The sequence below is a fragment of the Amblyomma americanum genome, chromosome 7 (genome assembly GCF_052857255.1).
Source record: "Amblyomma americanum isolate KBUSLIRL-KWMA chromosome 7, ASM5285725v1, whole genome shotgun sequence".
NCBI lineage: Eukaryota > Metazoa > Arthropoda > Arachnida > Ixodida > Ixodidae > Amblyomma > Amblyomma americanum.
Genome location: NC_135503.1, coordinates 128,178,171 through 128,205,904, shown reverse-complemented (window position 1 = coordinate 128,205,904; position 27,734 = coordinate 128,178,171). Strand labels below are relative to the sequence as shown.

General features: G+C 45.9%; 1 protein-coding gene and 1 long non-coding RNA gene across 3 annotated transcripts in view; both read left to right on the top strand.

Annotated features, from left to right (window-relative positions):
* Positions 1–27,734, top strand: part of LOC144099564 (uncharacterized) — a 56,081-nt gene that overhangs the window by 17,306 nt on the left and 11,041 nt on the right. The window contains exons 4-5 of one of the 2 annotated variants that reach the window (XM_077632979.1): positions 1,389–1,643; positions 14,049–14,322. In XM_077632979.1, the coding sequence (XP_077489105.1) occupies positions 1,389–1,643; positions 14,049–14,307 (514 nt within the window). In that variant the 3' untranslated portion in view covers positions 14,308–14,322. Of the gene's footprint in view, positions 1–1,388; positions 1,644–14,048; positions 14,323–27,734 lie in introns of those variants that run through there. The other variant, XM_077632978.1, reaches the window with a different exon arrangement.
* Positions 2,960–5,832, top strand: LOC144097448 (uncharacterized). The gene is made up of 3 exons (XR_013307024.1): positions 2,960–3,054; positions 3,899–3,982; positions 5,149–5,832. It is a non-coding gene; the product is annotated as an uncharacterized LOC144097448 (long non-coding RNA).

The window sequence follows — 27,734 nt, the reverse complement described above, 5'->3', positions numbered from 1 at the left end:
CTTGGTGACTGGCTTGTTGAATGACTAAATGAGTTAAATTCTGTCGTCCAGAAGCCACTCAGGCCATAACAGATGGGATCTTTGGGGCCTAAGGTGTATTTAAAACGCCAGAAATAGCCATTTAAAACCCAATTCTTGGTGTTGAACGGAAAAAAGTGTGCGCTCTAATGTTCGAAAAAAAAAGAAACCACTTCATAACTTCGTAGCACTAGTAAATGCAGCTGATTTCAGAAAAATTGTGTGCCCTGTGTTCACTGAAAGCTGACGGCACGTTTATAAGGGATGTGCGGAGAGTTGTTCATTACTCTGTCAAGCTACATGGCTGCCGAAATGAGGAACCACAATTGCTATTTGGTAGAGTTTTAAAGCAACATCTCTTTGTTAGCGTTAAATTACGGAACTAAAGGAGGCAATATATTTTACAGTCAAAGTTTACTTACACCAGTGTACCAGCGAATATACTTTCAGTAATCTGAACGAAAATAACATTTCTTGGGTGGGAACGTTTCTATGGCATAGCAGTACCAGTGGTGACGGACGTCATAAAACGTGCCAGTCGTGTTAATTAGTAAGGTGGTCAACCCCATTACCAAAGTTAACTTTTCCTGGTTAGGCTCCTGGTTGTAATGACAGGCTTGTTTGTGGCTTCGCGCCAGCAATAATTTTATATTTACCTAGAATTTCACTAACGCATTTCTGCTCGGCATTTTGACGCTAAGCTTGGCCCTTCCGGTACATCAAACCTCGTGGCCGTGGAGCGTACAAAGTCACACCCACGAGCATACGTCGCTGCGGCGTACACGTTGCGCTGCTTTCTCCATCACACCCCGGCTGGAGTGCACGAGCTCCTACAATATGGGACATAGGAGACCACGTGACCCGTGTGGAGCCGAGTGACGTGTACCCGCGGGTGTGGTGTTGTACGCGACTCCGGTCGTGGGGGGTTCCGGTTTGACGCGCCAGAATGGCGAGTATTTGTTGCACCACAGAACCGAGCGTAATGACATTTCCCCTCTCAGCGCAGCTGGGGCTCCCACTCCGGCGCTGGCATCCACCCTTACAAAAATTTATTTAGACAGTCTGTAGACTGTCCATAGACTTCTGTCTATAAAGTCTATAGACTCTCTATAGACAAACCCTAAAGAATATTCTATAGGCAATGCAAATCCTATAGACAGTCTATAGACAATGTATAGATTTATGGCCATACACATTTAGTAGACATTTGTCTATAGACAGTCTATAGAGTATGAAAAGACAAAAAGATATATCTGTAGGAAGGCACTAGAGTCAATCCGAAGTCTATAGACTGCCTATAGACCATTTTTATAAGGGCAGGCAGCCAATCGCCCGCGGCGTATACTGCAGCGGCTCCGTTGTGTTCGCAGGATGGGCAACCTGAGCGCCCTGGAGAGCCTCGACCTGTCCTTCAACCGGCTGCACGTGGTGCGCGCCTCGTGGTTCGGGGCGAGACTGAGCGGCAGCCTGCGCGCCCTGCTGCTGCGCGGAAACCGCATAGCGAGCATCGAGGACGGGGCCTTCGCCCGGCTCTACCGCCTCTTCCAGCTGGACTTGTCCCAGAACGCCATCGCCCATCTCGAGCGATCCATGCTGCCCGGCTCGCTGTTCTTCCTAGACCTCAGGTGGGGGGGCTTCTCACCATGTACGCCGGGTGCCTTCTCCGCCCTTTGGGTGCTACCAGGGCTCACCAAGCGTCTCTGCCCATTTTGAAGCGAAAGGCTTCACTACTCTAAGTAAATCAGTCGTCGCGTAGGCCGGAGAATGACCTTCAGCCCAACCACGTTAGCCGTGTATGATCATACGTGGTACGGTTATAGCGTCTAACCCTTGATCGCTGACATTGATCCATGGCCTTTGACCTTTTGCATTGGGTGACCTTTTAGTTGATTTTTGACCTTAAAGGGACACTGAGGAGAACTCTATCATTTTTTTGTTAGCAAAATCTGATACTTCGGCCTTTCATGGCTTTGTTGCCGCTTGTCCGGGCGCGAAAGATGCATTTATTTCAAAGAAATTTGGATTCGAATTTGAGAAAGTTTTTCCCGCCGCTCTGATTCAAACTCGAGAACTCTTATGACTACACGGAGAACTCTTATGACGTCACAGAACGGAGTGACGTGATACGTGACGTAAACGCAGACTCCGTGATTTCTGACGGCTAGCGGTGCGGTGCGCAACCTTCATTTGCCAGCCTCAGAGATTCGTGGCTTCCATGAAGTAAGGAAAATTCCTCCAAGGTGGCGCCTCTTGTCCTAGGAAGTCATCACGCTTGTACTTGCGAGATTGGCCTGTGGCGGCGACACCTGTATTTTGGTTCTTGCTATTTTATACATTACAAGAGCTTTGTTTTCAGTAAGAGTGGCGTTTTTGTGATCAGGAGCTGCTATTCTATCGATACAAGCCAACTTCAATTTCTCCTCAGTGTCCCTTTAAGGACATCCGACGGGCTGATGTGGAGTCACGTGATGACATCCGATGGCGGTGTCGTAAGACCATGTGATACCACGTCGTAGTCACGTGGTCATGTCGGTATATATAGAACGGCGGTCGAGAGCGTGTAGCAGAGCTGCCGCAAGAGTCTCTGCCAATTTTTGCAATGTAGAAATACGATTAAGAAGTTTGCAGGCAAAGGGTGGATGCAGCTGGCAAAGGATAGGGTTAATTGGAGAGGCATGGGAGAGGCCTTTGCCCTGCAGTGGGTGTAGTAAGGTTGATGATGATGATGATGATGATGATGAGAAATACGATTAGCAATACTGAACTCTGTTATGGCGTCTTCGGCTGGTCGCTTTGAGGCTCCAAATCAGAGCAACCCAGGAGCAAACCAATCTGCGGGCGGGTCGTGATCCGAGCCGGAGGTACGGTGCCCCAGCCGAACACAAGGGTGCATTTCGGAGCGGCCGGAAGCGCTCTACAGCAGCGCCAACATTTCGCGGTTTCGCCGCTCAGCAACAAACAACATGGCGTCCGTTTACGGCGGCGGGGATTCGAGTCCGTCTACGGCAGAACAGCTACTGTACGCAATGCTGGACGGTAAGTTTACAGCGACTGCAATGCATTCATTTTAAACTCAGCACCAGTTGCTTTGATGTAAACGTGCAAACACGAGTGCTGGCACCAAATTTCTTACGTGTAGCAACAACTCGCTGTGGTGTTGGCGCCTAAATGGTGGGCTATTTTCAAGAAAGATGTTCTGCGCAAGCGACATACGGAAGGTTAATTTGCATCTAAACCCCAGTCGCATATGTTTGCGTTTGGATGAATCATTTTCGCTCTCTTCCTACTTTGCCGCTGTTCGCCTGCGCTTCCACTTGCGTGCTCCGTAGCACGTTATATGCAGGCGCATTTCGTCAAGCTCTCTGCTTTTCAGTTTTTGTTGACACTCCTCAATGACGTGGCATATTAGGGCCTCCACAACGAACTGGTCGATGATAGATACAGTTGTCAGCGTTAAACATAAATTACGAAATAATACTTATCTAGCGGTTACAGTGACAAGAGCGCTGCGTGGGAAAGCTAATGACCCCGCTTGTATTTCCTCGCCAGCATCTAATTTTCGTTTGTTTTCGCTTTATTTTTCTTAACTGCTCACCCAGTTTCTTTACGCGCATGAAAATATATTTGGAAATAAAAAAAAATCGTGCTATTGCCTTAAAAAGTGGCCACTTTGTGTCGTTCACATCGCTAAAAAAATGTATCAGATTTGTTTTCTTCAGCTGTATTGATATCAACTTATAGGCATATTTATAGGTCGGGACCAAATAATGCTGCTCTTCCTCACACACTGATGTTGGTAAACATAGAACACGGTGTGGGTGAGGGTCGTCGCATTGAGCGATCATATGATGACTCTCCTGCCTTCTTTATGTTCTCTCAGGTAGCCAGCCAAGCACATCTGATGAGCCTCAGTACTCAAGCCCAGAGCATGGACAGCCAAGTAGCATGGATGCTCCACCAAATGGTATGCTGAAGCGTCTGCATGGTCTAGCCTGTTTCCACGGACTTCATTTGCTAATATGGAGATTGTGGAATATTTCAAATGCAAGCACTAGTGCGCCCTTCCCCACGTTTACTTCTTCGTCTATTTGTGTTATCTATCGTATTAGGCATCTACTTCCACTACAGGTTAGAAGAATATTATACTTTGCCCTTGTTCATTCCCATCTTGTATACTGCAACCTGGTGTGGGGAACTTGCAACAAGACTGATTCGTATAAATTTCTTTCTCTTCAGAAAAGAGCTCTATGCTCATTATGTTCAAGCCCAGTTGTCGAAAATATACTTTTCGAAACATTTCATGTTCGCACTTTCTTTCATTCCTACAATTTGAGTTTGGCTGTTCACATTTTTTATAAAGTAAAGCATAATTTCAGGTCTTTCCAAAATGCTTATAATTCAAGAAATGTTACGTATGGTTTACGTGCGGTCGCCTTATCCACTGAAAGACCTAGAACAAACTATGGAAAACAAACTATAGATAACCTTGTAACATTGTGTAATGCTTATCAGTCTCTAATAAAAATCGCCGTAGAAAGTCATAGTGTATCTGGTTTTAAGAAAAAACTGAAGATTCTTTTTCCTCTATAAATTCAGCTAACTTTGTATATTTTGTCTTTTGCATTACTTCCTTTACTGCCGAGTGTGCGTATCATGTTTTCTGCCAATTGCTGTTTATTATCTTTGCATCGTTTTTTTTTAGTGTTTGCTATTTCTATCGTATAACTTTTGTTGCTTGTTTTGAAAGTGTTTTTTTTTTCATGCGGCCACTGTTCGATGCATTATTCGGGGTGTAGGCCTCGTCAGGAGGTTTTCCTCGTCTTCCTCCTTTTGCCTTACCTCGAGGGCATATTGTATTATATGGCCAAATAAAAATACTACTACTACTATCTATTTAATATTTTCCATGGCCATTTTATAGCAGTTGGGCATTGTGCGCTTAAAAAGTTGTGCATTGCAGGGAGTAATGTGAAGCTGCTGTGCATAAAATCGATTTTATTGTACTGCAGTAGCATTAAGCATGTACTGCAGTAGCTGGCATTAAGTAGCTGTTCAATTTCTGCGTCACTGTTTTGCCGAGGCCCGCAAGTACACCCAAATGTATTAGTATTCTCTTTGTTTTCCACACAGCGCCCTGGACCTCTGGGGAAACGAAGTACCTCCTTGACAAATATGCGCTGTATACGCCGAAAGTGGGTCCACTGATGAGGTTCCGGACAAAGCGCGCCATGTACGAGCAGATTGCTCGTGAGATAGAGGAGGTCCTTGGAACCAAGCGCACTGCAATACAGTGTGAAACTCGATTTAAAACCGTAGCTAAAAGAAAGAAGAGCGAAGAGAAGGTCAACAAAACGTCGGGACAAGCTCCCTGTCGGCCAACTTTTGAAGAGGAATTTTCCGCTATAAGGGCCATTGATGATAGCTTGGAGCCCGAGGTGCTACGAGGCATTGGAAATGTCCATTACAAAAACACAGCAACACATGTGCGAAGTTCATCCCATAGTAGTCAGGGCTCTGCAGAGCTTGATACTGCATCTGAGGGTTTGTTAGCCGAGGATCTGTGTCAAAGTAATCTGGAGGAACCAGATACAGTCAGGCCGTGCAAAAAGCGCAAAGCAGATAGAAGCATGCGGCCAAGTACTTCACGAGCAAAGCACATGGACTTATTTTTTGAGAAAATGAGAGAAATTGTCCAAGAAAATGAAGCCAAAAAAGAAGAAAGAGAGAAGAAGAGAGAAGAACGTCATAAGGAATTGCTTAGGGCACATGCAGAGCACATGGAAACGCTGAAGAAAATTTTGCATCACGAAGACTGAGAAGATATCGTCACATCTTGGCAATGTTTACACTACTAGTCTACTATTACAATAGTCAGCATATTTATCAATATTTTATTTATTGCTGTTAAGCTGCAGCTGTGTTACTTTATCATTTTCTTGTTTACACAGAGTTGTGGAGCAGTTCACAGCTGTTTTTAACTTTTCCATCCACAACCATATGTTACGGATTCCTACTTTATTTTTTACAGCTTGTTTTGTTTGTGTTTGGAGCACAATGGAATATTGTCATTTCACCTCTTTGCAATAAAGTACTGTGAAGCAGAAAGTGAGTTGAATAATACACTGCAACTGCATTGCTAAGAATGAAACAGCCAGGTGCAATTTTATTGACTGCAATTTCTAAGCTCACAGTGTGAAGTCAAATGTAAGGAGCAGAATATAACAGCTTGCACAAAATAAGATAACATTTAACTCAAAAATAAAAGTGATAAAGTAATGCCTTAATGAATGTAAAGAGAAAGCCACAGCTCTGTACACGGTTGCAAACAAGGGGAGCATTGCCTAGTTTGCATCATGCTGCACCCTCATTCTAGCACGTCTTAGGAAGAGGTCGGCTAGCTTCTCTCGTTTCAGCTCCCCCAGATGACGTAGCACACTTTCACGTGTCGTCTGACCCGCTCTACATTGCTCAGGGTCCACTTCATTTTGCCATGAGTGCTGGGCAAAGTGTAGTGCTCTTTCTACCACCTCCTCCTCTGGTAACAGATCATCTGTAGAGTCTCCAGCATCAATGCAAACATTGTGAAGGACACAGCATGCTATTATAAGCTGTGTTATCTTGTCAATCGTGGTTAGCTCAATGTATCTGAGTTGCCGAAACCTCTGTTTTAGCAGCCCAAACGCATTTTCTATTTTCACTCTCGTGGCTGTGTGGCGGTTATTGTAAGCAATTTTTGCTGCAGTAAGGTTGCCATAGTCTCTATATGGGGTGAGCAAATGCTCCCTGACAGGGTAAGCCGCATCACCGAGCAGATGATATTTGTTTACTTCACAAATTTTTGGAAGATCACTACTGATAGAGGATAGCCTTAGCACTCTAGCATCGTGAATTTTTCCAGACGTGCCAGTAAACACATCTTCAAATCTTGCATTTGCATCACATATGCCTTGCATAGTGAGAGACACCTGGTCGTGCCGGTTTCCATATGTGGACCGCACTTTGTTCTTTGGGCAGCGCATGGGTATGTAGGTGCCGTCTACACATCCTATCACATTGGGGAAGCCAGCAACCTGGAAAAGGTGAGAAAATCAAGAAGATAAAAACGATACCTTGTGCTATTACGCATGCAAATATTTTTCATCCATAATGTAATTGCGGTACCTTCAAATGAAGCGTTGAAGGCGTTTGCATATCAGTGCTGCTCTAGAAAGTGATTTTTGCGCAAGATAGGTCGTTGACTACACTAGATACTTTGAGCTACCTCAACCTTCACCAGGCTGTCGTCTACTGCCTGCGCTTGCATAGTGCTACTCAATAGAACAGTAAGTGTACATACTTCTTCAAAATCCTTAGCGATGGCATCCTTGTCGGTTCCGAAGTTGATGACTTCTGGTGCTATATGACAGAGAAACTGAAGAACTCTGTCTATCACTGCCATCTGTGTTGATTCTGCCATGTTAAAGAGTACTGCAACCTCTCGCATGGATGCTTTGTTACTTGTATACCTGAAAAACAAGAGTAAAGCCATTATTATACCGCATTCTTGAGTATGTTGATGCATTGCAAGTGCTACATAGAATTAAGATTGCTTTGATGCGATTACAATTATAAAGCAATGTTACTCATGCATGTTGCACGTTTTATGAATTGTCAATGTAAAAGTAACCCCTTTAGGTCGATGTGTGGGCTATTTAACTGGGTTGGATTCAGGAAAGCAGTGCGCTAGCGACGAAAAATTCTAAACACTGCAGTACCAACTAGTCAGCTGTAGATTGACCACTTTTAAACATAGCCAACCGAGCAAATGACACAGTCCAAGAAATTAGCTACAGACAAAGAATGCTTTAAAGATGTTTTCAGGCGGCAATTCAGCTCGAACCCTGCAAGAATGCCTAGTTGTAAATTCAAATCGCGTGGAGCAAGAACACTGTTTCACTACTTATCATGCTGGGGAAATTTCAGAAAACTTACCAAAGAAACGAAAGAAGATGCTCCTCTGCCGTCTTGGCGGGTGAGCCACCGTGATTTCTGCTTGAAGGATGAAAATTGGAGCCCTCGAACTTGGAGACAAGCTCGTAGCAAGCCTTGCGCGGAAGGCGAAAATTCCTGCGGAACTGTTGAACATGTAAATTAGAGCTAGCAATATTGACCGCACCTTGGCGCTTACCTCTGATTCAGAATATTGTCGCACCGTCGTGTCCACGTAACTTGTCACTTTGGGTATTTTAGCCGGCACAGTGAACAACTCTGTGAACATCGCTGTATACACCTGAGTGTCATCTTCGTCGGAACTGCTGTCGGTGCTGTCATTTGCAGCTAACAAAAGAACTGATGGCTTCGCTAACGCCACTAGGCGCTTCCGCTTCGACATGATGCTGCGAAACTGCGTGCACTCAGCAGAGCTAAAACAACCAAAAAGTTTAGCACAGCGGTACCCGGTATACAACTTCGGTGCAGAGGCAACTCGATCTGTTCGTGCGTTGGCGCCAAATTTTTCAGCAGGTTACGGAACTGGCTTGGCCTGGCTTGGCGCGGATCCCAACACCGGAAAACGTGGCTATCACGTGATGCGATCTCCAGCCGAGCTTTCGTTGCTCCGTCGGGAAAGTGAGAGCAACTCGGAGCCCTCTGGCACAGAGCGCTCCAAGTCAGAGGCGCTCGAAAAGAACCAGCCGAATACATGCCAATTGCTCTTTTTCGACCAGCCGAATACAACCACCCGTTTCGTAGCGCTCTAGAGCGCTCAAAAACGACCAGCCGAAGACACCATTAGAGATGTCGGCTGGTTGGACCAAGGGAAAATATGAACTCCGTTTTGCAGGGAATATCAAATAACTTTCAATGAAGAGTTAAACATAGGGCAGATAGCTTAAAGTGGTGGTTTTTCTTGTACCGATGCCGAACCACGAGCGCGCAAGAGCAAAATTCTTCTTGTTCACTGACACTGCGCAGTACAGCGAACCTTCCTCCGCTGTGTAAAGTCCATTCTCTTCTCTGAAAGGCACCTCCGCGCAAAAGGAAGAAAGCTGTCTTTTACCCTTACAGCTAATGATTTTTATAGTAGCCCTGATATATTCGTCGTAAAAGTTGTGTGTTCGTCGATATGAAGGAGGAGCAATGAGCTCCTCTCTACTCCGCCCGCTTTATAAAGCTTAGAAGTAAGGAGGAGTGTGTCGAGACTTTGCCGATTTCACCTTGGATATTCGTTAGATTCGAATGTGAAAACCAGCACAGTGCCGGTCCTGCTTTCTTTGATTTTTACGGCAGCGACCGAGTGCGCGCTAAACATTGCGCACTTTGGAATTTTTCTTCTACGAGAAGCGGCTAAAGTACGTCGCTGCCGACATCAGTGTCAGCATGCTGTTTTTATTCGTGTACGAGCAAAGGTGCCTCGGCGACTGCGCTGCGTTGACATGAACTCGACAGATTTGTGTCGAGCTTTGGTTGGTCAGGAGGAGAACACTCTCACGTCGGTTCCTACGACACCTGACTCGACCCGCTCCTATAGAGTGCACATACACGGGCCTGCAACCGAAAAAGGCAAGCGCATCTGGGTCGCCTCACGGGCGCGGAAAAACAGCGAAAGCGCATGTGCGCTTTGAAGCCGTGTCATCTCTTCAGCCTGGGTGTTTTTAATGAGTAGTGGTTATTTTCAGTGATCGCACACTATGGGATACTTGGAGAAACGACCGTAGTTGGTTCGAACACGAAAATCGCATGCAGCACACTCCCTTTTCGATATTACAAATGAAATGAAATGAAATCTTTATTTGCTATCAAATACAGATGGGGGGATTGTAGAAAAAAAGCTGTCCTTGGACAGCTTGACGGGTCCACAATCCCTTATTTTGGCAGAGTGGCGGCAACACGTAACATATTCTTGATATGCAAACATATACATACATATTTAATATGATACAGACTTAGTACTCGTAAACGAAAACAACAGAAAACAACAGCGGAACTCACTTCTACAAATCCAGACGAAAGCAACAGCAAGGCTAGATAACATTACATAGAAACCAAAATGTTCTAATATTCCCTGAGCCCGGCTTTCAAGAATGAGTAGGAAGGATAATTTGCGAATTTGTACACCTGATTTGTATGCACAGTAACCACCCATGTTCCGAACGTGGAAAGGTGGATAGAAACTGATAACTCCATGATGCAGAACGCATTGTTGGTAGCAGAGAGAACCTTCTCAGTTTCGAGATTGAAAGAGGGGGGTTCTAAGAAGACGTTAACGAGACCACGCATCTGCAGACGCAGCACCACAACCCATCGTCGCGATTAAGCGGATATCGCGGAGGCCTTCCACCCTGCTCAAACTCCGCTGATGCAGCGTCTTCGGCGGAGGGGCCCGAGGGAACATAAAAGGAACGACAACACGTGTGCACTCAAATGTTATACATTGCTCTTGCAAATAATGCACGTAGTGCACAAGCTAGCCAGAAAACAGGTAATCATATCAGAAGCTACGAAGCTTCCGACTTACCGGATGAGGCAAGGGCGCGACTTCGGCGGTATCGGGAGCGGCCGTTGCCCTCGCCGAGAATGGGCGATGGATGGATGGAAGATAGGAGCGTCCCCTTTGAAACTGCATAGTGGTAGTTGCCACAGTGCTGGACTCACATTTGTTTAACGGTGTTATCGGTCTATTTGTTCGCCACTTTATTTAAATGCCATTTTCAATCCTGCTCTTGTAGCCTTACTTCATCTCCGTGCTTTTGAGCCACCAATTTTCCAATCATCATCATCATAATCAGCCCTACTACACCCACTGCAGGGCAAAGGCCTCTCCCATGTCTCTCCAATTAACCCTGTCCTTTGCCAGCTGCATCCACCCTTTGCCTGCAAACTTCTTAATCTCATCCGCCCATCTAACCTTCTGCCGCCCCCTGCTACGCTTACTTTCTCTTGGAACCCACTCCGTTACCCTTAAAACCAGCGGTTATCTTGCCTTCGCATTACATGCCCTGCCCAAGCCCATTTCTTTCTCTTGATTTCAACTAGGATGTCATTAACCCGTGTTTGTTCCCTCACCCACTCTGCCCGCTTCCGATCTCCTAACGTTACACCTATCATTTTTCTTTCCATGGCTCGCTGCGTTGTCCTTAACTTAAGCTGAACTCTTTTCGTTAGCCTCCACGTTTCTGCCCCGTAGGTGAGTACCGGTAAGATTATGCTGTTGTACACTTTCCTCTTGAGGGAAATTGGTAAACTGCCACTCATGATCTGCGAGAATTGGCCATATGCGCTCCACCCCATTCTTATCCTTCTAGTTATCTCCCTCTCATGATCCGGATCAGCTGTCACTACCTGCCCTAAGTAGACGTATTCCGGCACAATTTCTAGGCTCTCGCTGCCAATTGTGAACTGTTGTTCCCTTCCTAGGCTGTTGAACATTACTTTGGTTTTCTGCATGTTAATTTTTAGACCCATCGATCTGCTCTGCCTGTCTAAGTCGTTGATCATGATTTGCAGTTCACCTCCTGAGTGACTCAGCAAGGCAATGTCATCAGCAAATCTCAGATTATTTAGGTATTCTCCATTTATTCTTATTCCCAACTGTTCCCAATTCAGGCCTCGAAATACCTCCTGCAAACATGCGGTGAACAGCATTGGCGAGATCGTGTCTCCTTGCCTGACGCCCTTCCTTATTGGAATTTTATTGCTGACTTTATGGAGGACTATAGTAGCTGTGCAGTTGCTATATATATCTTCCAGTATTTTGACATAAGGCTCTTCTACCCCCTGATTACGCAATGCCTGTATGACTGCTGAGGTTTCCACTGAGTCGAATGCTTTCTCGTAATCAATGAAAGCTATATATAGAGGTTGGTTATATTCTGCGCATTTCTCTATCACCTGATTGATGGTGTGAATATGATCTATTGTAGAATATCCTTTACGAAAGCCTGCCTGATCATTTGGTTGATTAAAGTCTAACGTTGCCCTGACTCTATTAGCGATTACCTTAGTAAATACTTTGTAGGCAACGGATAGTAAGCTGATCGGCCTGTAATTTTTCAAGTCCTGGGCGTCTCCCTTCTTATGAATTAAGATAATATTTGCATTCTTCCAAGCTTCTGGTACAGTCGAGGTCATAAGGCATTGCGTATACAGGGTGGCTAGTTTTTCTAGCACGATGTCCCCTCCATCCTTCAACAGATCTGCTGTTACCTGATCCTCCCCAGCTGCTTTTCCCCTTTTCATTGCTTCTAAGGCTTTCTTTACTTCATCTTTCGTTACTGGCGGGATGACGCATTGCTGTGCACTGCTGGCTTTCTCATTAGCGTTCTGATTACATTGGCTACTGTACAGGTCTGTGTAGAACTCTTCGGCTACGTTAACTATCTTATCCATATTGCTAATGACATTGCCCTGCTTGTCTCTTAATGCATACATCTGGTTTTTATTTATGCCTAGTTTCCTCTTCACTGTTTTTAGGCTACCTCCGTTCTTTATAGCATGCTCGATTCTCTCCCTATTAAACTTCCTTATGTCGGCTACCTTGCGCTTATTTATTAACTTTGATAGCTCCGTTAGTTCTATTCTATCGGTAGTGTTAGATGCCTTCATGTTTTGGCGCTTCTTAATCAGATCTTTCGTCACCTGAGATAGCTTCCCGGTATCTTTTCGAAATGTCCTACCGCCTACTTCTACTGCGCACTCCGTAATTATTGATGTCAGGTTATCGTGCATTGAATGAACATCAAGATCATCTTCCTCAGTTAAAGCCGAGTATCTGTTTTGCAGCGCTATCCTAAACTCCTGTGCTTTCCCTCTTACGGCTAACTCGTTAATGGTCTTCTTCTTCGCTAGCTTCTTCCGTTCCCTCTTCAAGTCTAGGCTAATTCTAGACCTTACCATTCTATGGTCGCTGCAACGCACCCTTCCGAGGACGGCCACATCCTGAATGATGCCAGGTTTAGCGCATAGTATGAAGTCTATTTCATTTTTAATCTCACCATTGGGGCTCTTCCAGGTCCACTTCCTGTTTTCTCGTTTGCGGAAGAAGGTATTCATGATCCGTAAATTATTTCTATCCGCGAATTCGACTAATAACTCTCCCCTGCTATTTCTAGAGCCTATCCCATAGTCACCTACCGCGTGGTCGTCAGCCTGCTTCTTGCCCACCTTCGCATTGAAGTCGCCCATCAGTACAGTGTACTGCGATTTTACTCTATTCATTGCTGATTCTACGTCCTCATAGAAGCTTTCAACGGTCTGGTCATCATGGCTGGATGTGGGTGCGTAGGCCTGCACCACTTTCAGCTTGTACCTCCTATTCAGCCTAATTACTATAGCTGCTACCCTCTCGTTAATACTGTAGAACTCCTCTACGTTGCCAGCTATACCCTTATTAATGAGGAAACCCACACCTAGTTCTCGTCTACCCTCTAACCCGCGATAGCACAGTATGTGTCCGTCCTTTAGTACTGTATACGCCTCACCTGTCCTCCTAACTTCGCTAAGCCCTATCACATCCCATTTAATTCCCGCTAGTTCCTCGAACAGCACTGCTAGGCTAGCCTCACTAGCTAAAGTTCTAGCGTTAAAGGTTGCCAGGTTCAGATTCCAATGGCGGCCTGTCCGGAGCCAGAGATTCTTAGCACCCTCCGCTACGTCACAGGTCTGACCGCCGCCGTGGTCAGTTGCTCTGCAGCCGCTGGGGACTGAGGGCCGAGGGTTAATTGGTTTGATCATAGAAGGTTGTGGCCAAGTACTACACCAGGGTGGCCAAATCCTGCACTGGTGAGAGAGTGCGTTGTCGGTTCTGGTCACCGAGATAAGGCCGCACTCCAGGCCTGGTTATGCAATTCCATCGACACGCGGATTTTTTTTTTTTAAACCCGGTGGAGAATTGCGCGGCACCAGGATTTGAACCCCGGTCCTCTTGCACGCGAGGCGGATGTTCTACCTCTACGCCATCGCTGCATTCTTCCAATTCTGCAATTTTCCAATCGCTTCTTCCTAACTTCTACTACAGATTCATTCACATGACTATTGTTATTTCTAAACCCTAGGGCTTCAGAGAGAACGACGCTGCCTGCATCGACATCTGAATGGATAATGCCACATTCGAGTACGTGGTGTTCAGTTGTTTCAACAGATTTATCTCAGACTGCGCATGTGTCACCTGCTTGGTTAAATTTCTTTTTTTTTAGCTTTAGGTTACGCATGAAGGCCACAGCAAAAAGTTCATCTGGCAACCCAGTGAAGATGCCGGGTACACAACCACAGCGTCTTGCTTTCGCATACCTATTTAAAATCCGTGGTACATGATAACGCAAGGTGTTCCGCAACTTTCGATTAGCAGTGCATTTCATTAAAAATTATGAATTTCAAAAATGGTGACCAACAACTCTTTGTACAAAGAGGGAATGGAATGACGGAAGGCCCAGAAACAGGAAAACATCCGTACCAGGTAGGTTGCGTATGATTACTATAAGCAACGCACATTAACGTGATATTCAAAGATGTTCACAATACGGCAAGGCTAAAAGCAAGGACATGACGCAAGTATAGATGCTATATCTAAGAACATGAGACACGAGTGTGCAATTTTTGTTTTCACGGACATAGGAGCCAGAGACTTCACACTAAAGTGAAACCACGTAATTCCACAGGCCGGCTGAAACATGATAAGCGTCATGCTATGATAAATTGCTATCACAAACCACAGCAAGATATTCGATCGAGTTTACATGCTCTACTGGTTTACAGCAAGACTCTTTAAATTATTTCTGAGAAATATCTCTTTGAGTTTGTGAATACTGTCACGTAGTGGTGACGGCAGTCGAAGCAGCAATGAAGACGGACAAAAGGTCTTCTAAAAGAAAACTGTTTATTGGACTGACTTGCGCCCACAATGGACAGAATCACTCAGCGGCGGTGAAGCGACAAGCGTGCTCGGCGGTTGTCGAACAGAATGCCCGCCGCTGTCGGCCGTGCTCAATGTAAAGCTGATAGCGAACTTTCGAGATAAAGCGTGCAAAGTTACTAGAACATTCCGGAACAACGTAGAATCAGCTCTGCCTGGCTGCGATCAATCGAGATAAATCTAGTCGTGTCTTGCGTCGCAAACAAAGCGATGTGGCGGCAGATTTGAAGAGTGAACAAACAATGCAAATATTCGCGGCAATACCATTTTGCTGCATAATATCTGTTTTCCTGCCAAATATTTACTGCCGTCTCGTAGTTTATGTGCCTTGTAAGCAAAACTGTGTCGTCCGCGTAGTGAAAAAATTAACACTAGAAGAGAATTGAGCTCGTCATTTGTAAATATATTAAAGGGTAATTAAGGCCAAACGGATCCCTACGGTACACTAGCCTTCTCAGGCAGCTTCCAGCTATTTTTTGATAAATTCTTGATAATTGCATAAAAGTACTCGGAAAGCCCAATTTTTGTAATAAAATTCTACGATTAACCGTATCAAAGGCTTTCTTAACATCGAGAAAGACAGCGCTGTTAAACGAGTTTTTCTTGAGAGCAGCCTAACTCATCTGAAAATTTCTCAAGGAGTAATGTAGTGCCTCTTTTTGTAATAAACCCATATTGACGGTTCGAAAGGGCAACGATATTGTTGTAGAAGGACGTCTTGCATCCTAATTGAAATTTCTCCAGTAATTGGGATAAAATCAGTAGAATAGAAATTGGTTGGCAGTTCTCAATAGCATTTTTCTGTCCTCCCTTGAAGAGTGACCTTTGGATAGTAGTTCAAATTTTCTGAAATTACAAAGTTTTGTAAAAACACTTCAATCAAAAACAGAATGTCCGAAACAACGTGAAAGTTCAGTTGTGTCATTGAAGTCGACATGCCATCTATTCCGGCGAGCTTATTATGTCTGAAGCTAAATACTAGCCTGGAAAGATCTTTCTTAGGTAGCCTTGGAAGATATGCTTCTTTTAGTGTGCACTTAACGCCCCTTCAAGCTGCTGCCATTTCTGTCGCAAGCGTGAAATTTTTATTGCAATCATCGCCTTTGTAACGGGTTCATCCACTAAAACGTCAGAACTCGACGCTTTCCCATCTTTTCAACTCAGATGGTTTATTTGCGATCACATCTTTGCATGATTTTTATAGAATCGTTCGAACTGGTGCTGACAGTACAAGCGGCCAGCGGATCGAATAAGTGCCCCAACACCGGCTCTGTACTCTGAGCGAAGGTCTGCGTTTAGCCGCCGCGGTGGCTCAGTGGTTATGGTGCTCGGCTGCGGGCCCGAAAGACGCGGGTAGAATTTCGACGGAGGCGAAATTGCAGATGCCCGTGTACTGTGCGATGTCAGTACACGTTAAAGAACCCCAGGTGGCTTTAATTACCCGGAGTTCTCCATTACGGCCTCCCTCGCAGCCTGAGCCTCTTAGAGACATTAAACCCCATGAGTTACGACGCTCTCATGAGCCACATGACACAAGCCACGTGTTGCTGATGTTAAAAAGTACCATACTACGTGGACCGGTCCAAAGTCCCGCCAGCAGCTAGCTATCTAAAAAAAGAATCTGACCGATAGATTCGGCAAACGCTGCAGCAACTGCTGCAGAAGTACATTCCGACCGATTGCACATGCAATTGAAGACAAATTTTAGCGCCTTTGTTCTGATCTTGCGCGAGCTCCCAGAGATGATCACAGTCTATCGATGGTTATTGTTGTTGTTGTTGTCTTCGTGACATAGCACATACACAGGGATGGTTATACAAATCGAGTCTTGCATCTTCTTCTCCTTCTTCCTTTTAAAACATGGCACATACCCACATGGGGGGATTGGCCAAGCTGTAGTGGCATAAACAAGGAAATTTACACAGGAGATTACGACAAAATTTTAGCATCAAGCGTGAATTTTGAAAAATGTAACAAGAAAAAAATGACAGAACAATATTTAAGCTGAAATAACAGACAGCAGTTTGGTGAAAAAAGAAGAGCTCGAAGAATTTTGAAAGAATCAGCAAATTAACCTACGGGTTGCAATTATGTAATCATGGAGAATCCCACGATATGAACCCAATGCAAATCCTTTGGCGCTCGCTCCGAACGATAATAACACTGGCAGAGATAACGGGAGCCCTAACCTGGAGAGAGGGACCTCCAGGTAAATATTTTCCTGAAGTGCAAACATTGGACAGTAGAGGAGAAAATGGTCTACAGATTCAACTTCCCTGCATGCGTCACATAGGTTTGTCGGTGCCCACCCGCATTTGCATAGATACAAATTCAAACTGGGAATCTTGCACCGCAACCGCGTCATTGATACCTTACACAGCCTGGTTTTACACGTACGGACGTTCTAATTACATGCTAAGTGCTGATAATCAGTGGTATTTAGTAAGGGATCACGTAACCTGGCTGTTATGTGTTGGAACTGCTGAAACCTGGCAATTGCCAGGAGGCTGAAATTCGGGACGGGATGTGTCACTGACCCGTCAAGAGCCGACTTTGCTAAGCAATCAGCCACCTCATTTGAATGAATACCTGCATGGCCAAGAACCCAGACAAAACGGACTTCCTTCAAAGTGCATGGGACAAAAAATCGCAGGAAACGGCTAAAAAAAATCTTTTTATGAAGTTTCAAGGGAGACTAAAACTGACAAACAATCAGCGAGGATAATAACTTGAGGCACATGGCATAGAATTTTTTGCAGGGCCATTCCAAGAGGCAAAAATTCCGCAAAGAATGTAGGAATATAATCTTGGATGCGGGCAGAATAGCTCCATGCCAAATCCTGCGAAAATATGCCAACTGCAGCTTTTGGCAGTTGACGGAGGCATCGGTAGAAAGCACCGTATGATGGGGGTATTTCTCTATGTGATCCGAGAGAATACCGTTTAAAATGTTTGCTGGCATGTGTTTCGCATGAGATGGGAAGATGTGGTCAAAATGAAATTCCACTGCTGCCGGCGTGTCATCAACCCACTGCAAAGAACTGAGATCAACCCCAATCGGTGTTAAAAGGTTCTGCGTTAACATAATTTGTGGCATTTGATACCATGCCCAATGATGCGAAAAGAATAAGGCCGGCTGAAACACAAAAATAGGAGTACTGACATCAGTACTCCTATCTATTACTCCATCTTCTTCTTCTTCCAACGTCACACTAACGGCAAGGACAACGTCTCCTACATATAAGGCCGTGTGTGCGGTGTACCCGGAGTTATTCTGTAGGCTTATAATTGTATGGGGGTCATTCCACGCCAAGCGACCCAGGCGATTCGCCCGACCTTCTCCGATTTGTTAAAAAGAATTCGTAGAGACTTACCACAGCGTTCTTAATATAAGCCTAAAGTATTTTGTCGATAAAAAACTGTTCGTTAGGTGAGCGCAGTTTAAGGTGAAACAAGACGCCGCTCAATAATTGATAAAAAATCCAAATTTTTAGGAAACACTTCAAAATGCTTATTTCACATTTTTACGGATTCTGGCTTTCTATGTGATTAGGACCACATATATTTAACTGATAAATCTTTTAAAATGTAAAAATTATACCATTTTATCATTTTTAAAAATATATACTTGCCGTTGGGAATTAGAAAATAGCTGTTTCGCTTGGCTGGCTGTTTATTACGTATAAAAAAGTTACAGCTGATGAAACTGAATACGTCGAAGTAAACAAAAATACTGAAGTTGCAGAAAAGTGCATTTTGAGCCATGAGCATTCTTTCATTTCATTACACTGCTGTTCTTTGTTCTTTACGGTTTATGGGGATTTTAACTTGCCAAAGCAACTTATGCTATGAGGGGCGCCGTAGTGAAGGGAACCGGAAATTTCGCCCACCTGGGGTTCTTTAACGTGCACTGACATCGCACAGCACACGGGCCTCTAGAATTTCGCTCCCATCGAAATTCGAACGCCGCGGCCGGGATCGAACCCGCGTCTTTCGGGCCAGCAGCCGAGTGCCATAACCACTGAGCCTTTGCGGCGACTTGTTCGTGGTCTTTGTGCTCTTCTTTGTTCTTTACTGTTTGGTGCGATGTGCGGTGCGAACGTAAAATCGGGCCAGCGACAGATCCGACACGCAAGTCCTGTAATGCATATGTCGCATTAAAAAAAAAGACAGGTGCTGCGGTCGTGCTTCAAGAAAAGGAAGTCTATACCTGCCTGGCTGCCGATCAATGGAAGGTACCGCAAAAAGGTGCTCCGAACCCCAGCGGAATGGGTCGGCCGTGTATATATGTTTGTGCCGCGTGTGCATCCGCACGGTCATCGCTTCCCGGGTCGCACAAGCGGTGAACGGCGGGAGGAAGTGCTGCATCACGGCTTCTTGTCGTCGAGTACAAAATGACAGGCGCTTGTGCCGAGTCTCTCACAGTAAGCGAAGCACGGAGTCTCGGTTTTCACGTACAGTCGAGCCCGCTTATGACGAACCTGACGGTCACGCAGATTGTGTTCGTTGTATCCGAGGTTCGTAGTAGGTGGATTTCCCGTGCTACAACCAAAAATACAGAGCCAGGCACAAGTAGCGTTTATTTCTTGAAGATATTCTTTATACGCATCTGCCTCTTCGAAATAGACCCTATCACGGCGCTTTCGAAGCCCGCCAGCGAGGTCGTTAGCTCCTCGCTGAGGCACTTGCGGCTAACAAACTGCTTTAGGGATGTAATACAACTAATCGTGGTTGAAGCGTCCACGGCAGCTGGTGCTACATCGGCCTCCTCGGCAGCATCTTCATCCTGGCAGTTGGGGAGTGCGTATACATCGCGTACTGTAGTTTCATATGTGTATGGCTCTGCGACGTCGACATCATCATCCGCGGCAGCCAGGTCGTCTTAAAGGACTTCATACCCGGCCAGATTTATGCGGTTGATACATTGCCGCAAATCCAAGTGCGTCTGAACTCTTGGGCGTTCGAGTGCTTCCTCCGTCGTTTCCTGGGGCATAAATCTTACCGCACTGAAACAAATCGTGATGCCCTTCACAGCAGTGAGTTCCATCCGCGCCTGTAATGCACGAGAGCGAGCACATGTCAATTGTTATACCTAAACCCAAGGGCTTATGGAGAGTGACCGTGCCTGCATCGACATCGGGATGGATACCGCCACATTGGAGTATGAGGTGTTCAATTGTTTCTACAGATTTATCTCAGACTGCACATGTGTCCCCTTCTTGGTTATATTTATTTTTGTAGCTACGCGTTCTAAGACACCCTCAACTAGCTTCAAAGAGTAGGACACTACCTCCTGAGTTACCGTACAACGAGCTGCTTTTAAAATTTCGATATAGTTCTGCACTCTTGTTCTTTTCCATTTCATTAATCCAGTCCTTACCTTCTGGTTGTTAGAACGGCAAACATTTTTGTCAACAAGTCATACACTCTTTAGGTCTTGAAGGAGCACAATTGGCACTCTAAATAAAAAAAATATAATGCAAATTTATCGTGAAAGCTCGGGGCCGCATTTATGGCCGGTGAACGTATAGACAATGACAGTAACAACCGCAAAAACAGTACGAATTAGGCGAGGGGTCCTGCTTCTAAGGGCGCCGTTATTATGAAAACGATATTCTAGCGTACGCAAAAGCCACGCACGCTGAACTCGGGAAACAGCGTACGTATCGCGAGCGTACAGTAAGTAGGGCTCGATTTGAAATAGCATTTAACACTACGGAGCACACTATTTTTTTTTAGCGTATATGCCCAATTTATAGTGGCGCTACTTTCTGCATCTTCACAACGTAGCCTCTGCACTCGTCCAAACTTTGTTAGTCCTGCAAGGATCGAACTACTGATATGGAGTACAGAGGGCGCTGCATGCCTGAACGTAATGGAGTGCCTAGGCCTAGAAACATTTTCAGCCACTCTAGTAGGCAAGTGATGTTTGGAGGGAGGAAGGCTGCGGGAAGGAGGGGCGGATGAAATTTACAACATTATTGAAACAGACCTGCGGTCTGGGCTCACCGGGACACTGTGGTCAGTTGGCAGTCCTTGAACATCTCTGCTTCAATCCCGAGTATTAATTGAGCGACTCCTTGATTTTAGTGCACACCGTTGCAATCCGCCCTTAACCGGTCATAGCTCTATTTGAAGCCGCGCGAAGCTAATCAGTAGCAGGCATCTCTCGAAGCCTTGCTCTCTCAGCTGCCCCAACGCTATCAATACAGAACGTTCAGGGCATCTGATCCTGATAGCTCTGCAGCGAAACCTCGGCACACGTCGAAGGTTCCCCGTCACTGGCCCGTGCTGCTATTCACACGCAATGAACGCAGGGCGGCGGGGCGCCTAGATGCACGTGAGAGTCAAGTCGAACGCTAATTACGCTGCTATTTAAGGGCCGCTCACATCTCAGCCTGGGAGAACCTCCGCCATTAAGGCGCATTTTGGGAAGCAGTGTCGCCTCCCTCCGACGCCTATCTCCGACGGGTTGGCTTATGAGCTGTCAATCGCAGCCGCTGAAGCGTTTACGTTGCTGCTGCTGGTGCGGCGCCCAGTGATTATGCGCGCTCGAAAACCGCCCTGAAAACGATCCCAACGACACCGAGTGAAAGATCCTGCTGCGACGGACGATGCCGTGGCACAGTGTTACACGAAGGAAGCGGTCTCCTCTTATGAAAATGGTCTATAGAGAGTCTGTATAATTCTTATATACGCTATTGCCTACCTATAGATATTTCTTTTTGTCTATTCATTGTATATAGACTGTCTATACAAAAAGTGTATGGCCATAAATCTATAGATTGTCTATAGGCTGTCTATAGGATTTGTCTTGCCTTTTAAACTGTTCTCTAGGGATGTCTATGGAGAACTCATAGACTTTATAGACAGAAGTCTATGGACGGTCCATACACTGTCTAAAGAAATTTTTGTAAGGTTCGAGCAATCACGCAAGCTACGCACGAATGAGCCGGACGTGACTGAAAACACATCCAGTTGAATAAAACCTAAAAATAAAAACCGGCTGACATGCACTTCTGTTATACACTAGGAATAACAAACAATTAAGCGTTATTAAGTGGCATGAGTAGGACTCTAGTGCAGACAAATATTAAATATATTCGTTCTGTGGCAAAAATTTTTGAAGATCGGTTGTTTGAAGCTGAATAGTAACATATTCTATAACACATTAACGCGATAGCATCAAAGGCTCCTTTACCCAGAAAATCCGGTGTTGGCGTAGCGAGGGAAAAATGACGAGCATGACTCTGCAGGTGGTCCCCAGAGAGCTGCCTAGGAAGCAGGTGGGCCCTGGGTCACGTGACCCTGCGACGTCATCACAACCTGCCCACCGGATGGATAGTGAGCAAACTGCCCACCGTGGCAGGTGGCAGTTAAGTTAATGATTGGTTGCTCGACAAGAGCAACCTGGGTCGCACACGGCCCATATCGCTGGGAGCACCTGCCATCGCAGGGCAGTTTCGCATCGCTTAACCGCTGCACCACTGTGTGAGGAGGGGTATGAGGACTCCCAGCGATCTATGAATATAAAGTAGAGAATGACATTCGGCGCATACAGGGTGCCCCGTCGCGGTGGCTCAGTGGTTAGGGCGCTCGACTACTGATCCGGAGCTCCCGGGTTCGAACCCGACCCCGGCGGCTGCGTTTTTATGGAGGAAAAACGCTAAGGCGCCCGTGTGCTGTGCTGTATCATTGCACGTTAAAGGTCCCCAGGTGGTCGAAATTATTCCGGAGCCCTCCACTACGGCACCTCATTCTTCCTTTCTTCTTTCACTCCCTCCCTTATCCCTTCCCCTACGGCGCGGTTCAGGTGTCCAACGATATATGATACAGATACTGCGCCATTTCCTTTCCCCAAAAACCAATTATTGTTATTACAGGGTGTTTTTTTAGATTTTTAAAAGCAAGGCGCTGAAAGCATCGTGAATTCCGCCTTCACGGAATGTATATTCGGCTCGCCGGACACTAGATAAGGAAATAGCGGTTAAAGTTAATGAAATAATTAGCCAAACTTCGTTATTTTTTCAACTCCTCACTTTACGCTGCATTTTGCATTCGCAGTTTTGGAGACTGTAATGATTCAAAGCAAATACAATTTGCAGCATCTTGCTAAGTGCAGCAGGTACTGAGATATTCACGATTGAATTTTCAGCCTTTTTAGATCCGATTCGGGAACTGAACGCTCAGAGTGCGCTGGAAATACAGCCCACGATACTACGTAAGACAATGACGAAATGATGACGACAACCGACGGCACCAAGGCTGTAGCTGCGACTGCGGCAGGCAGGCGCTCGAGAAGAGCGCATCTATCCACTGACTCGTCATTAGCTTTTTTCGTCATTAGCATTGAACTTGGAGGCACGTTCTAGTTCTAGCTTTGAATCTTTACAGTCTTCAGTACTGTGATTGCAATATGCAGCGTAAAGTGAAGAGATATTAAGAAAAAAATGGCCAGGCTTAGCTTGGTTAAGCCAAGAATGCGTTGCATATCTCGATGGAGTTCCGTGCTGCTCCGTTGACTCGATCGCCATTGAAACTGCCCGTGTAGCAGCAGCGCTCGATCGCCTTTGAGTCGATAGACTATCGGTTCGAGGGCCCTCGAAATGCCCGTGTGACAGGGGTATAAGACTGCCCCGGCGAAGGAGCGCAGCTCTTTTATACATATGCCGTGACGTCAATCATAGCGCAGCGCCCCTAGCGGGAGGAGCGGGAGTCAGGTGATGGCTGCGGCCGCGCGCGACCGCGCCAGTTGGGGCCCAGCTTTTCCTGTTTTACTGTGTCGCGTGCACGTCGAATGGTGAACATATAGTCAGGGTTACAGAGAGGAGCCGTCTCGCAGGTGTTGATCGTGATATATTAATGAAAAATTGATAAACGACCATGCTTTCTGCTATATGATAAGAGCAGCCGTTCTGCGTAATTTTACTGTACTAACGTGACAGTAGAGCAGTAATGGGAGTAGCCTGTAAAAACGTAGGTGAAACCTGAAGCCTGAAAATAATAAAATAATACATCTAGACTGTACAATATAGTGTGTTGTCTATACGCCGTGTAATGAACGTATAGCTCAGTGATGTTCTAGTAAAACAGCGGCGGAAACGGAACCATAGTTTGTCCAAATAAAATAATTTTTCTCCCCCTCCAGCGAAGTCATAACTTGAGAGCATTGTTCGGAATTTGGCGCGACTGGCTGAATGAGTGACTGATCCGCTGTCCACGCCTGACTGGGAAATGCAAAGCACCGATGACAAGGCCTCACTGAAGGCGAGCGGTGCAAGCGCCGAACAGGCCCTCAGCGTGCATGTTCACGGGGAATAGGCCCCAAGCAGAGCGCGCTGAACGGGCAGGGAATTAAGGCGAACGGCTGTCGCTTCAGCTTTTCGACAGAGGAGTCACCTAGCGGGAAAGGATGATGTGATCATGGAAGGGAATGGCCATTATATGACAGTTGCGGAATGTGCCAAGAGTGAAGCGCGGGCGAGTTACATCCTGATAGGCACGAAGAGCACTGCATATTAGAGAGATGACGCAAAAACAAACGGTGCGCTGATGCTGCGTTTGTTGTAAATAAACTCGAGGGTGACAATCTGCCACAGGGTGCATTTCCGGCTTGAGCGGCAACAAACTGTGAAACAGCGCTGAGGGCGTGGTTGTTTTCAGAGCCTCGAACGCGGCACAGCCAACACCTCCTTCCTACTCCTAACGCCTGGCTGCAGTGCAGCATGCAAGAGCCGCTCTTTGTTTTTTCCTACTTCCTAGGCTCACGAGGACGTCTGCAACAACCACAACTACAAACCAGCGCTTCACATTCACCCGTAAGGAAAGGCTCTGAAGTAATATCGATACCTTGACGTTTAAACGAGCACGAAAATCTCCGTGCAAGCACGGTTTTGCCTGTCTCATTGTTCCAAGTACGACCAGAGGTCGACGCCTCGAAAAGGTGTTTTTTTTTTTTTTTGCGACGGAACGGCATGGCTCCCAAGACATTGTGGCGGGCCTTAATTATCTGCCGAATGACCCACTTCCATTGACACGAACATATTGCAGTATTAAGGATGTTAGGCAAGGAGACAGATCTGTTTTGCCCTATTCACGGCACGTTTACAGGAGTTATTCAGAGAACTTGATTACAATTGCGGATAAAAGGTGTCGCCCAGCGGCGCAGAGCGGAGCGCCTCGCCGAAACGTCTGCACGTGACGAGTTCCCGAGGCCGAAGAGACGGGAGAGCTTTATCCCCGCTCCCACACAAACACGCCGTCTGTTAGTGCCCTTGCGACGCAGCCGCTCACCTTGTCAGCTAAGGCAAACTAGAAAGGAGGACACCGCGGGGAAACGAAGCCCCAACAAGACGCGCCGGGGCGAGTCCCCACAAAGTAACCGTCAAGAGAAACGCATAAAACAATTTGATAAGGGCAGCTGTTTGGGCGGGTTGGTGTATCATCACGAGAAGTAGCTCGATCAGACAGGAAGAACGAAGTGCATGCGGTGTCCTCTTCGTTCTGTCCTGTCTCACCGAGCGCTACTTTTCGTCATGGTACATCGCTGTATCTTACCGGTGCTCACCTATGGGGCAGAAACGTGGAGGCTAACGAAAAGGGTTCAGCTTAAGTAAAGGACAACGCAGCCAGCTATGGAAAGAAAATTATAGGTGCAATGCTAACAGAAAGAAAGAAATCAGGATGGGTCAGGGAACAAACTTAAGTTAATGGAATCCTAGTCGAAATCAAGAAAAAGAAATGAAACAAATGATTCATGTCAATGGAATATGAAATTAAACACTAATAAATGTAAAGCTTTGCGTGTTTCCCGGACATCTAGCGCTCTTCCTTTATATTATCTTGATGGCACTCCTCTTGATAGGGTAAAAATATATAAGTACTTAGGAATTCATATCACTCAAAACTTAACATGGTCTATTCATATTGACTACGTGATTAATAACGCTAACCGCATGTTAGGATACTTACGTCGCAATTTCTCTGCCGCTCCCTCATCCCTTAAACTTCTACTCTATAAAACACTCATACGTCCTAAACTAGAATACGCCGCATCAATATGGGACCCTACGCATGAAAAACTCACATATTCCTTGGAACTAGTCCAAAATAATTCCGTTCGCTTCAGTCTTTCAAATTACAACCGTACGACAAGCATCACAGCCATAAAATCTAACGTCTCACTCCCACCGTTAAAATCTCGCCGCAAAATTGGTCGCCTAACACTATTTCACAAGCTATATAATCACGTTGCGCTTCACAACTATTTCATGTCACCCCCCGAATACATTTAACGTCACATCGATCCCCGCCACAAGGTTGGCATCCCAACATGCCACACCAAATCTTCTTTTCAGTCATATCTTCCCCGCACATCTGTGGAATGGAACCGCCTTCCCCGCGATATTGCAGCCATTGCTGATAATAAAATATTTCATGACGCTGTAGCTAATATTGTTTATTCTGAAGAAAGTTGATTGTGTGTTATATCTGCTTCCACTGTATTGTATACATTGTTTCTATACTATTTACGTTTTATGGATGTTATTTGTTTTATTCGGGAGGAAATTTATTTTGTAATATCTATTTTCACTGTATTCTATTTCATTGTTGTTTATCCTAATTAACCTACTCCCCTCTTTAATGCCTTTGACCCTGAGGGTGCAATACATAAATAAATAAGTTGAATGGCGCAAAGAGACAAACACAGGAAGACACAGACAGAAAGCTTGGCCATGGCATTGTGATGACCCCCATAATGCGCAGGTCCACACGGGACGGAGAGGCAAAGAGACACCGTATGGCTCAGTTTAAACAAACAGATATATTCAATAATTACACATGATTAAGATTATACATCAGAGGCTGGGGCGTCCGAGCTTACGTGCCGACGACTTCATGGGGGCGATGGAGTGGCTCCGGAGTTGGGCTCGAGCGGTTGCTGGCAGAAGCTGCACGCCGACGGGCTTCGGCGCTGAAGGCCCTCTTGGCGAACGATGTCGTCCTGAGCGTGTATGCAGTAGAATTTCAATAGTCGTCCGTTTCTTCGAGGATGGTTCACAAACCCTTCCTCTAGTGTCGTTCGGCTTGGAAGATGAACAGGAGGCGAGCTTGTAGATGATGACAGCAGAGCATAATTCTACAACATACATATACAGAGAGTTAAACTGGAAAAGCAGAACTGAATTTACAGAAGAACAAACTTTGCACTACTTTACTCATCGACCGGGCAGGTTAGTGCCTAAGTAGCATTACATTACATGCTCAGCATGGAGCCCCAGCTCAGACTGGACTGCATCCGTTTACATGTGCTTTTAAGCACTTGATTAACAAAGGACTAAGGGCGGTCATTTCCAGTGGCCCGCCCAAAGCATCAATTCTCCAATCCAAAATAACATGCGAGATGGGGACCACCCCTTGGGTTGGGCTTAGCCTCGAACCCAGAGTCTGTTAACAATACAAACTAAATAAACAACAAAAACGTCACCACTCTCTCTCAAGTGAGAGTATACACAGGCTCTCTCTTCGGAGCTAATTCACTAGCGCCTGTCTTTCCACATTCTTGGCGAGTACTGCCTGTCCGCCATGACAGGTGTCCGTCACGGCCCTTCTGGGAAGCTGTGGGTGCCTTCCCGGCGATAGCCCACGACAAAGGGGGGGGGAGGGAAAGAATGTTGTCTTCGCGGTAGCGCATAGCGTCGGCTGTGGTACGGCGCGCTCTGGCCCGCTGACAGCTCCCTTGTCCTGGAATGTGCCCGGAAATTGGGGAGGATAAAGCCTGTTTCCCCGGGGTGGCGGCGGGTCCGGTTGTTCTGGTCGTCACTCAAAG